We start from the raw sequence: 13,156 nt of genomic DNA, 5'->3' as shown, positions 1-13,156 counted from the left end.
CTCCTGACCTCGTGATCTGCCCACCCCAGCCTCCCAAGGTGCTGGGATTACAGGCGTGAGCCACTACGCCCAGCCAAGTTTAAACATTTTTAAAGGTCTAGATATTTACTGACAAATTAGTCTTCCTAAAGCTTACATGAATTTGTATATCCGATAGCAGTGTGAGAGGACCAGTTTTCATGCATTTTTAAAAGCTTTTTTAGAATATTTTCATTGTATTTTTTTATTGGTAAAATATATATAACAAAACTTACTAGCCTTTTAAGTGGAATCATGCAATATTTATCCTTTTGTGTCTGGCTAATTTCACTTAATGTTTTAAAGGCTCATCCATCTTCTAGCATGATTAAGAATTTTATTCCTAGGGCCAGGCGTGGTGGCTCATGCCTGTAATCTCAGCACTTTGGGAGGCCAAGGTGGGTGGCTGACAAGGTCAGGAGTTCAAGACGAGCCTGGCTAAGATGGTAAAACCCCATGTCTACTAAAAATACAAAAAAATTAGCAGGGCATGGTGGCAGGTGCCTGTAATCCCAGCTACTGGGGAGGCTGAGGCAGAGGATTGCTTGAACCCGGGAGGCGGATGTTATAGTGAGCTGAGATTGCACCACTGCACTCCAGCCTGGGCAACAGAGTGAGACTCCGTCTCAAAAAAAAAAAAAAAAATTCCTTTGTAGGGCTGAATAATATCCATTATGTGTGTATTATCACATTTTGTTTATCCGTTCATCTCCTGATGGACACTTGGTTTCTTTCCACCTTTTGACTGTTGTGTGTGATGCTGCACTGAACATTGGCATACAGGTGTCTGAGTCCTTGCTCTCACTTTTGGGGATATGCCTTCCCAGTGCACATTTACCTACCCAATTGCTAGATCATATGCTGATTCTATGGTTGGTTTTTAAGAAACTGCCAGAGTTTTCCACAGAAGCTGTACCATTTTACATTTCCCACCAGCATTTTACCAGAGTTCCAGTTTCTCCACATCCTTGCCACTACTTGTTACTTTGATTTTGTTTTGTTTTGTTTTAGTTAGAAACTTCCATTGTAGTGGTGAGATAATCTCTCATTATAGCTTTTATTTGTATTACCCTATTGACTAATGATGTTGAGCATCTTTTCATGTGCTAATTGGCCACTTGTATATCTTTGCAGAAATTATTCAGGCTCTTTGCACATTTCGTTAATTGGGTTGTTTTTCTTTGTGTTGTTGAGTTGTAAGAGTCTTTAAATGTTCTGGATATTAAACCCTTATCAGATTATGATTTCCAAACATTTTCTCCCATTGTGTAGGCTGTCTTTTCACTTTCTTGGTAATGCCCTTTGGTGCACAAAAGATTTTAATTCTGATAGAGTCTAATTGATTTTTTTTTTTTTTTTTTTTTTTTTTGGTCACAGGATTTCTAAGACTCCATTACCAAATCCAAGGTCACAAAGATTAACCCTATGTTCTCTTATAAGAGTTTTATGTTTTCAAATCTCATATTTAGGTTGTTAATCTATTTTGAGTTAATTTTTATATATAATCTGAGATGGGGGTCTATAGACCTTCGTCTTTTGCATGTGGATATCCAATTGTCTCAGCTCTGTTGCTGAAGAGACGCCATTTTTAATAAATCTTAATTTTACTAATTTGATAGGCAAAAAAAATTTGCCATTTTATTTTGTATTTATGAATGAAGATAAACCTTGTTTTTAGTCTGACAATTTGTTCTTCCTGTTTTAAGGCCTATGAAGGCAGGCTGTCCTCATCTACTTGATTTTAGTGTTTTCCTTACATATATAAGGTATTTTATTTATATAGCCAGTGGGTCTTATTACAAAACAGCTGTCCTGTGTTCCAGTTTCATCCTTTTAAAAATAACTTAAGCCAGATAAACGTTAAACTTCTTAGTTTAATTTATACCAGGGCTCTCTCTACATTGTATTTTCATTGTTGCCGGATATGTCTGGCATATAATAGACAATCAATGTTAGTTGAATTAATTACGGGCATGTTGAGGCAGGTTATTACGGTTCTTGATAATAGAAGTTAGTATCACAGATTTGTAAACTCTCTTTGTCTGTCTGATTGGGCTAATAAAATTACTTTTAGTTTTCTGAATGCATAGAGGAAAGCAGTCAAATGTATTCTGAGTACTAGAAAAAATATTTTGCAGTCTATGAAACAAGTGTCTTATCTCCCAGAGAAGGAAGGAATATTGTAAGTGATAATGTTTATTATTATCATTTAAGCATCTAAAGAGTAGTCACTCATTTTTATTACAGAATCATTAAAATTGTTGGGGATGTAACTGTTTCTAAAACAATTTCTAAAGGATATTTTCTCGTTATTTATATTAGTGTAATGTATTAATATTTTACCTGTTGCATAGTTATTTCTGAAAACTATAATTTATCTTTATGGCACAATTTTTTGTTATGTGTTTCCCTTTTATTTTGGTGTTTTTCCTGATTTTTTGTCATTGATGATTTTTAGCCAACAGAAGCTGTTCTTCCCTCTCCTCCCACTGTCCCTGTGATCCCTGTCCTGCCAGTCCCTGCTGAGAGTACTGTCATCTTACCCACCGTACCACAGGTTTTTATTAGTTTCTTTTTTCTTTATAAAAATTTCATTTGCTTTTAATGTTTCATTTATGTTCTTTTTTAAAACTGTTTGAGCTGTGTTTTGTAATTTGGTAATGTACTTTGGACTTCAGTTAGTAGTTTTAGGGACTTAAACATTTCGGATTTAATATAAATGGAGTCAAGATTTGCCATTTTATTAGGTTGTGTGTGAAATGGGACACTTTATGAACTTCATAATATTGAACCTTAGATTTGTTTTCATGCCTTTGTACCTATGAATCTGCTTAAAACAGTTTTTAAACATTTTTACTTTAGAAAACTCTATTCTTCTAAAGTTAGTAAAAATCATTGTGCTCCTGATTTTTGTACCGGATGTATCATTTTATTTAGCACATTGTTTCCTATTATATATTTATCTTCTTTGGAAATATTCGTTCTTATGTTATTTGATTAGTTAAGACACTTGACATTTATTAGGTAAAAATAATAGCCAACATATCTGGATTATTTGGGAATGCTCTGTGCTATCTTCACAACTTTTATGTAAATCTATTGTAAAATTTTACTTGTAAAAAATTATATGTAACAGTTTTAAAAAAATAGCCAAATATGAGAGAATCTAATCATTTTTAGTTTTTCAAAGACTTACTACTTCCAAGGGATGGCTTGAGACATTAACTGCCCTTCCAACAGTTATGCAAAGTCAAAATAATGGTAATATTACTAAGAATAATAATAAAGATCTTTGGTGTGAAAGATCACAATCTCATTTAAAGTGTAGATAAATGAACCCATAGTTTTTTTTGCCAATTATTGATCTGTAGCATAAAATCTGGGTAAACATATTATGTTTGCTGTGTAAACAGTTTCAAAATAAGCTCTATGGGGGAAAAAAATATATCAACTGTGATTATTCACATCTCAGTGCCCTTCCCCTCTCCTAAAAAGTGAAGTCAGTAAGAACATCCAGGCCGGGCGCGGTGGCTCAAGCCTGTAATCCCAGCACTTTGGGAGGCCGAGGCGGGCGGATCACGAGGTCAGGAGATCGAGACCATCCTGGCTAACACGGTGAAACCCCGTCTCTACTAAAAAAATACAAAAAACTAGCCGGGCGAGGTGACGGGCGCCTGTAGTCCCAGCTACTCGGGAGGCTGAGGCAGGAGAATGGCGTAAACCCGGGAGGCGGAGCTTGCAGTGAGCTGAGATCCGCCCACTGCACTCCAGTCAGGGCGACAGAGCGAGACTCCGCCTCAAAAAAAAAAAAAAAAAAAAAAAGAACATCCATACAACCAAGGATTCTAGGGAAAATTACAATGTTACAATGACTTCAGCCTTACTGTAATAAGACTGAATTGTAATCATTGTAATAATATTACTACTATATAATTTTTGATTATGAAAATAATTAAAAATTAACTCATAAAACCAACAATGAATAGAGGAATCCAAATGGATGCTGTCTCCATATTGCAGGAAAAAATTGAATTTATAAATAAAATATAATTCTGAGCAAGCAGTTTGAGGGTTATTATAACATCGTAATAATGTAACATCTTTCCAAATACACAGAGTTGATTAGTACAGTTTTTTTGTTTTTTTTTTTTTAGGTAGAATTGAAAGTTTATTTGACTCTTCTCACTTCAGTCAATTTTTTGGCATTAAAATAGTTTTCTGGAATCCTTTGAGAATTTGTACCAGTCTCTTTATATTCGTTTGGGAGCCTGTCTTTTCCTATTCAGAATTCTCTCATTTATTGACTCCAAGCATCCCTAACTTAACATCCCACTACATTTGAAAATTGTTGAGATCTTGCATAGTCTTACAAAAATATAGGTTTTGAAGTCAGAATGACCTGGGGTTGGAATTCCAGTCCTACCACTTAACCTATGTAGCTACACACTTTACTTAACCACAGTGAACTTCCGTTTACTCATCTGTAACACTGAAGATAGACAGGAGTACTAACTTGAGGTATTTTACAGTGATTGAGAGGATACTTAATGCATATCAAGTACTGCCACATAATCTTGGCTGTTCATGTTTTTAGTCATATTTCTCTCATTTACTCATATTTCTCTCATTTTACTCATATTTCTCTGAGAAAGGAAACTAAGGAACAAGTTTTGTTTTGTTTGTTTGTTTAAATGAGGATATTTGAGGAGGATACACACAAAAAAGACCTATTTATTCTGCATAGCTTCACTTTAGGTTTTAAATATGCTACAGAAGTTCATGAAAGAGAGTTTTACCATTTTTGTTGTGTTATATGAGAAGCCAATGAGTGGACCTCATTTTCCAGAATAAGTGTGTTCCTAATTAGTCAAGTACATTATAAAATTAAAATAATGGACTAAAATGTCTGTCTCTAAGTAAAATTTAAAATCCATGCTAACATATAACCCAATTTCAACATATTAAGTGAATATGTATTCTTAAAAGATCCACTACTTTACATTTAGATACATTAATATGTATTAGAAATAAAGGCAGAAGAGAAGATTTAGAGTCTAGTCCATCTTTGTCACTCAAACAAGTTACCCTGTCTGAGTTTTCTACTCCTTTGTCTGTTAAAATGGGGGCAACGCCAACCTGACTCCTTTAAAATGGATTTGAGAGTTAGGCAAATTAGAAAGATACATAGATAATAACTTTTTTTAAAGTATATAGTTATTTATTACTTATAGAACACTTTTACACTTTTCAGAGTACTTGCATATTGATCATATTGTTTGTACTTTATGAAAGCCCTCTACAAATCAGAATTACGCTTATCGTACAGAATGGCACAGAAAGATAATATTCAATGGCTGCTTAATATTGCAGAAAGAGCATGAACTTTATAGTATAGTCATACCTGACTCCACCACTTCCTAGCTTCACCTGTCTCTACATGTGTGATGGTGTGGAAATTACTCAACTTCTGAGAACCTCAGTTTCTCCACATAGAAACTGAGTACAGAGTAGGTAACAGTTACTAGTTCTTCTTACTGGGAGTGTAAACACGTAATCTCTGTGATTCCAGCCTATTAAATCCAGAGGCTTATTTGCATCCTAGAGTAAATACTCTGCTTTAAAACTAGATATTTTAAACCTTTATTTCTATCAGTTCTGAAAAGTTATCATGTAATTAAAATATTGTTGAAAATGCTTTAGAGCTAATTTTTTGTGTATGGTCTTTTTTGATATTTGAATATGTGCTTTGAAGATGAATAGAACATTCTTTGTCCTCTAGGAGCCTACTAGGTGTTTGTGCAAGAGACAAGTTTAACAGATAGCTCCCACATAATGTGAGAGTAATTACATTAGAGGTATGTCCAGAACAGAGCATCATATTGCCTCTGGACCTTTTTTTGTTTTAGAAACGGAGTTTCACTCTTGTTGCCCAGGCTGTAGTGCAGTGGTGCGATCTTGGCTGACCACAACCTCCACCTCCTGGGTTCAAGTGATTCTCCTGCCTCAGCCTCCTGAGTAGCTGGGATTACAGGCATGTGCCACCATGCCCGGTCATTTTTTTTTTTTTTTCAATAGAGACAAGGTTTCTCCATGTTGGTCAGGCTGGTCTTGAACTCCCGACCTCAGATAATCCGCCCGCCTCAGCCTCCCAAAGTGCTGGAGTTACAGGTGTGAGCCAGCGCACCCAGCCGGTTGTAGCATTTTATGTTTCCACCAAAGTGCACAAGGATTCCAATTTCCCCAAATCCTCACCAACACTTTTTATTTTGTTTTCTTAATAGTAGCCAGGCTAATGGGTGTGAGGTGACATCTCGTTGTAGTTTTGATTTGCATCTCTATAATGATTAGTGACACATCTTTTCATGTGCTTATTGTCCATTTGTATGTCTTCTTTGAGAAAATGTATGAGTTCCTTGACCATTTTTTAATTAGTGTGTTTGGTATTATTGTTGGGGTTTAGGAGTTCTTTGTGTGTTCTGGGTCTCACGTCTTGTCAGAGATATGACTTACCTATTTTTCCTTTTTTTGCCTGTACCTTTGTGTCATACCCAAGTAATCACTGTCAGTTCCATTGTCTCACTTTTAGCCTGTATTTTCTTCTAACAGTTTTATAGTTTTAGGTTTTACATTTAGATCATGATCCATTTTAGGTTGATTATTGTATATGGCATTATTTCTGGATTCTGCTTTATTCCCTTCTATATGTCCATCTGCACACCAGTACCAGACTGTTTCTATTACTGTAACTTTGTAGTAAGTTTTGGAATCAGGAAGTGTTAGCCTGCCACCTTTGTTTTTCTTTTTCATTATCATTTTGACTTTCAGGGTACCGTGAAATTCTATGTGACTTTTAGGATGGGTTATTCTATTTCTCTAAAAACCCTACTGGAATTTTGATAGGAATTGCATTAAGTCTGTAGATTGCTTTGGGTAATATTGACATTTTTATAATAATAAGTCTTCTAATCTGTGACCACAGATCCCTTCCCATTTATTTCTTAATTTCTTTCATAATGTCTTCTTAATTTCTTTCATAAATGTTTTATAGTTTTCATTTTACAAGTTTTTTACCTTCTTGATGAAGTTAATTTTTTTTTTTTTTTTAGCATTTAGGAGGCTCAGTGTTCTGAAAATTTGTTCTTTTTGATGCTGTGATAAACAATTGTTTTCTTAATTTCCATTTTAGATTGTTCAATGTTAGAAGAAATACAACTGATTTTTGTGTATTGACTTTGTGTCCTGCTACTTTGCTTAATTGGTTTAATTATTAACAGTTTTTGTGTAAAATCTTCAGGGTGTTTTACATATAAAATCATATCATTTGTGAACAAGTAATTTTGCTTCTTCCTTTCTAATTGGGATATCTTTTATTTATTTTTCTTGTCCAATTGCTTTGACTACAACTTCAACTATTCAGCTAGTGGTCACGTTGAGTACAAGTGGTGAAAGTAGACATACTTGCCTTCTTTCTTAGAGGAAAAGCTTTCAGTACTGAGTATGATGTTCACTGTGGGGTTTTGTATATGGTTTTTCTTAAGTTGACATAGTTTCCTTCTATTCCCATGTGCACTTGAGAAGAATGTGTGTTCTGTTGTTAGAGTTCTGTGTCTCTTTGGTATATTGTGTTTGTTCATCTCCTCTATTTCCTTACTTATCATATGTCTGGTTGTTCTGCCCATTATGGAGAATGTGGTATTGAAGTCTCCAGCTATTATGGTAGAACCGTTTCTTTCTTCAATTCTGTCTCATTTTTGCTACTTACATTTTGATGGTCTGCTATTAGATGTGTTAATTTTTGTAATTGTTACATATTCCTATATTGAACCTTTTATTAATATATAATACCTTTGTTGTCTCATAACCTTTTTTTGGATTTAAAGTCTATTTTGTCTGTTATGAGTACAGCCACTCCTCTCCTTTGGTTACTATTTGCATGGAATATCCCTTTCTATACTTCACTTTCAGCATATTTGTGTCTGGATTTACAGTGAGTCTCTTGTATACAGCTTGTAGTTGGAACATTTTAAAAATTTTATTCTGCCAATTTCTGTCTTTTGATTGAAGAGTTTATTTACCTTTAAAGTAATTATTGGTAAGGAAGGACTTACTTTTGTCATTTTGCTGTTTGTTTTCTTTATATATATGCCTTGTAGCTTTTTTGTTCCTCATTTCCTGCATTGCTGTCTTCTTTGGTCTTTGATTAATTTTTTGTAGTGAAACATTTAACTTTCTCATTTCCTTTGAGTCTATTCTTTAGTTGTATTTTATGTGGTTACCAAGGGGATTACATTTGACATCCTAGACACTTCTAATCTCAATTTATACAAGCTTAACTGCAATAATATACAAAACCTCTGCCCCTGTAACTGCTCTGTCCCAACCCCTTTCAATTGTTGATGTCACAAAATTACATCTTCATATAGTGTATGCCCAAAACCAGAAACTAATAATTTTTAATGCATTAGTGTCTTAAATTATATAGGAGACAAAATATGAAGTTACAAAGTTATAATGTTAACTTTTAAACTAATAATTGATTTTCGTTATTTACTAATATTGACTTTATTTATTAATATTAGGCTTATTTATTTCTAGGCAGGGTCTCATTCTGTAGCCCAGGCTGGAGTGCAGTGGTGCCATTACAGCTCACTGCGGCCTCAACCTCTTGGGCCCAATCAATTCTCTCGCCTCAGCCTCCTGAATAGCCATGACTACAGGCATGTGCCCACCACACCTGGTTAATTTTTGTTGTTGCTGCTGTTTTGTTTTGTTTGTAGAGATGGGGTTTCACCATGTTCCACAGGCTGGTCTTGAACTCCTGGGCTCAAGCCATCTCTGTCTGCCTCGGCCACCTAAATTGCTGGGATCACAGGTGTGAGCCACCATGCCTGGGTAGGCTAAATTTAAAAAAAAAAAAAATGGAAATGTTATATAGTCGCTTCAATCATGTGGAAAACCAAAAGTGAATTTACACAACCATTGTTACAACACTGCTAACTAGTGTTTATTATTACCTATGTATTTGCCTTTATTGAGATCTTTATTTCTTCATATGACTTTGAGTTACTGTCTAGTTTTCTTTCATTTCAACCTGAACTGCTACCTTTAGCACATCTTTCAGGACAGTTCTAGTGATAACAAACTCCTTCAGCATTTGTTCATCAGGGAACATCTTAATTTCCCCCTTACTTTTGAGGGACTGTCTTGCTGGATACAGGATTTTTAGTTGACAGGTTTGGTTTCTTTTTCCTCTTATTTTAGCATTATTTCCACCCACTGCCTTATGACCTCCAGAGTGTCTGACGTGAAGTCTGCCGATATTCTCATTGAGGATTTGTTGTATGTGACAAGTCACTTCTCTTGTTGCTTTCAAAAAATCTCCCTTTGTTTTTGTCCTTTGACAGTTCTAGTATAATGTGCCTCAGTGTGAGTCTGTTTGATTTCATTACTTGTTTATTGAGCTTCTTGGATGTTTATATTCATGTTTTTCATGAAATTTGAGAAGTTTTGGCTATTACTTCTTCACATATTTGTTCTACTCTTTTATCTCTCATTTCTCATGCAGCTCCCACAATGCACTAATTAGTCTGCTTGATGATGTCTCATGGAGTCCCATAGGTTCTGTTCACTTTTCTTTAGTCTTTTTCATTTCTGTTCTTCAGACTCAGTACTTTCCATTGTCCTGTCTTCATGTTCACTAATTTTTTTTAGCTGCTCAAATATGCTTTTGAATCCCTCTACTGAATTTTCAGTTATTGTACTTTTCAGTTCCTGAATTTTATAAATTTTTATTTCTCCTTATTGGTATTTCCATTTTGTTCATACAGCATTTTCTTGCTTTTGTTCACATCTTTTAATTCTTTAAGAAAGTCTTTGTCTAGTAGATTTGCTATCAGGTTTTTGGGGTTTGTTTGTTTGTTTGTTTTTTGATGGAGTCTTGCTCTGTTGCACAGGCTGTAGTACAGTGGCGTGGTCTTGGCTCACTGCAACCTCCGCCTTCTGGGTTCAAGTGATTCTCCTACCTCAGCCTCCCAAGTAGCTGGGATTACAGGCGCCTGCCACCACACCCAGCTAATTTTTTGTATTTGTAGTAGAGACAGGGTTTCACTATGTTGGCCAGGCTGGTCTCAGACTCCTGACTTCGTGATTTGCCCGCCTCAGCCTCCCAAAGCACTGGGATTACAGGCGTGAGCCACCACACCTGGCCTTTTATTTTAAGGGACAGTTTCTGTTGATTTGTATTTCTTTTTTGAATAAGCCATTTATTCTTGTTTATTTGTATGCTTTGGGATTTCTTTTTCCCATGAAAACAGCACACTTGAATTTAATAATTTGGTGACTCTGAAAATCAGATTCTCCTTCTTCTCCAGCATTTTCTTTTTTTGTTGTTACTGTTTTTCTGATTGTTCGAGGCTGTCAAAGATCAGCCTCAGGTGTAAACGCAGGGTCTTCTTAGGTGTTTTTTGAGCCTGTCCTTCCCCTGGGCATGCACAGTGACTTTCTAATTTCCTCCATGTATGTGGTTGGTTTTTAATGTCCTGGTCTTCAATGTTTGGCTCCCAAAAGGGGAAAAAGAAAATTGAATTGGTGTGTAGGAAGGGGAGGCTCCAGCTCTTTAAATCTCCTGGAAATCAGTTCAGCCTGGGAGGTTTGGGTGGGGTTTGCAACAGTGAGGAGGAGGTGAAACAGCAGTATCCATAGCCTGTTTGCACCTTTGTGATGAGAAGCAGCGCAGCAGTTAGAGCACAGATCTCCAATATTTGGAGAACGTGATTTTCTTTGCCCACCATGACTTGTGCAAGCATCACACAGTTGACTGAGGGATAGAGTATGGGTAGCTGCTCCTGTGCTAAACCTGAAAGTGACTGAAATTAACTACAGTTTACTGTCCAAGCCTTCACCTGGAGGTTGCAAGCCTTCAGTAGACTCCGGGTTCCAAAATATTTACATCAGACAGATGCTGCCACTGAAATTGTTTTCAAGGTGGAGAAACAGATTCGTGGTGCTTCCTACTCTACCATCTTTCCAGAATCCACCCCATTTGTTTTTACAATCGTTTTAACCTGCAGTGATCACCTCAGTCATAGCATTTAACTTTGAATGTGTCTCAAATTAGGGTCTAAGAGGTATTCTCTGGGGTTTGTGAGTGCTGCATTGGAAAAGCACTTGTAAAGCACTTGTTTATCATTGAGTAGAGGAGGAAGAAACATTAGACAAATAACATAATGAAACTTTGATCAGTGCTGAGAAGGAGAAATACAATGCACATTGTAAAAGTGCATTTTCTAAACTATTTTGACCTGTTTTAAAATAATTGGATCTTAGAATTTATTTTAACACAATTTTTAAAAATGTAATATTGCCCTCTGAAACTTTGTAAGTTTGCTTCAGTCTGTTACAGCAGCAAACACTACAAGATCCTTTGTTAATGAAATAGAATGATAAAATTTGGGTGAGCCATGTGCTCAGCCAATAAACCTGACTTAAAAAATCCTACCCTGGGCGACAGAGCAAGACTCTGTCTAAAAAAAAAAAAAAAAAAAAAAAAGACTTTGGGATCCTTAACCAAGACAGCAGGTAGTAGAACAGGTAACGTGGAAAATCAGACAACTACAACTAAAAGACTTAGCGTCTACGTGAAATTATTTCAAATGAAGAAAAACCCTTCATTGCACCTTGGTTCAAGTGACCCTGTAATCTCAGACCTGGTTCTAGGTCTCTCTATACCTCCCTCTACCACTCAGTGACATTTGAGTATAGGTAAATCACAATTATTATTGAAATTCATTTTCTCCATCTGTGAAAAGATAGCAACACCTGTCTTTACCCACGGTGACTGTGTGAGGCTCTAGAGAAGTAATATAAAAGAAAATATGTTGCAAACCATAGGAAGCTATAGAAATGCTTAGTCTGTTACTAAAATTTATATACCATTGTGTATATTTCCAACTTGGACAACAATGAAGCCCTATAATTCACTTAGAGATTGGGGGTAGAGGCAGTATAAGGGCAAGGATATTCCAGAAGGAGGAACTAAAAAGTTCCTAAATAATTTGACCCAAGCATCAGTAATAAGGCTTAAGAAACATAATTTTGCTTACCCCAAACTCCTGATTTCAAGTGATCCACCAGCCTTGGCCTCCCAAAGTGCTAGGATTATAGGCATGAGCCGCCGTGCTTGGCCTGAATGCCAGTATCTTAATACCAACCCTGACCCAGATTATTTCACAACTACTTTAGCTATTAACTGCTTTAAAACTGAGTACTTGACTCAAAGTGATTTTTTGGTCTACTTTTTATTATGCAAAATCTCAAAAATACTCAAATGTAGAAATAATAGTACAATTAACTCTATGTGTACCCATCACCAGCTACAGCAATCAACTTGTGTACTTCTGTTTGATCCATAGCCCCTCCTGCTCCCAGCTCTCCATTGTTTTATTTTGAAGTAAATAAAACATCTTATGTCATTTTGTTTATATGTATTTCAACATTGGCAATACCTTCTAAATGAATAGAATGAAAAGGTAACTTCTATGCAGTGATGATGGGTTGGGTCTGATAAGCAGCTAACATTATAATAATTAGGTATAAATCAGATTTTGATGCAAAACAACTTTCTCCACTGCATGTTTGGTTAAAAAATCGGCAGAAGGACCAAAAGACTTTCTTGCCATAGTGTTTTTAAAATGTAATTTCTTTTGTAACTTTAAATATCCTATTCTTTCTTGCCCTCTTCTTCTGTAATTGCTTAAGCAGAATAAAGTGAAGTTGTAGTATTAATTTTTTTAGCAAAGTAAAATGTTATGTTGAGTAATCTCAATATGCCATTGGGAAATAAGTAATTTGAAATATTCATAAAATCTCAAATGTCTGTAAGTTGAGTAACTGCTTAAATAGCAATTTTATAAGTACGATTTTTATTTGTTAAGTGGGCTTTGGCTGAATTATTCAAAGGTAGACTGTTATTCAATGGTAGGGCTAAACATGAAGTGTTATATTTAATTTTATGTTTACATGTAATGAAGTATTAGCTGCCCATTTTTAACTTACTGCTTGATATAGCCCAAATGCATACTGTGTAATTTTTTAACCATGAAACTGGGTTGTGTAAGCATTTTATCATAGCACTGTGCTG

General features: G+C 35.5%; 1 protein-coding gene across 8 annotated transcripts in view; it reads left to right on the top strand.

Annotated features, from left to right (window-relative positions):
• Positions 1-13,156, top strand: part of DLG1 (discs, large homolog 1 (Drosophila)) — a 291,014-nt gene that overhangs the window by 146,338 nt on the left and 131,520 nt on the right. For 5 of the 8 annotated variants that reach the window (XM_011961193.1, XM_011961194.1, XM_011961191.1 and 2 more), the window contains one exon: positions 2,477-2,575. The exons of the other annotated variants lie outside the window; for them this stretch is intronic. In XM_011961193.1, the coding sequence (XP_011816583.1) occupies positions 2,477-2,575 (99 nt within the window). The remainder of the gene's footprint in view (positions 1-2,476; positions 2,576-13,156) is intronic. 8 annotated transcript variants of the gene reach the window in all.

This window comes from Colobus angolensis, unplaced genomic scaffold (assembly GCF_000951035.1).
Source record: "Colobus angolensis palliatus isolate OR3802 unplaced genomic scaffold, Cang.pa_1.0 Scaffold54, whole genome shotgun sequence".
Taxonomy (NCBI): Eukaryota; Metazoa; Chordata; class Mammalia; order Primates; family Cercopithecidae; genus Colobus; species Colobus angolensis.
Note: the sequence above shows the minus strand (reverse complement) of the source record. Positions and strands in the feature narration are given on the sequence as shown.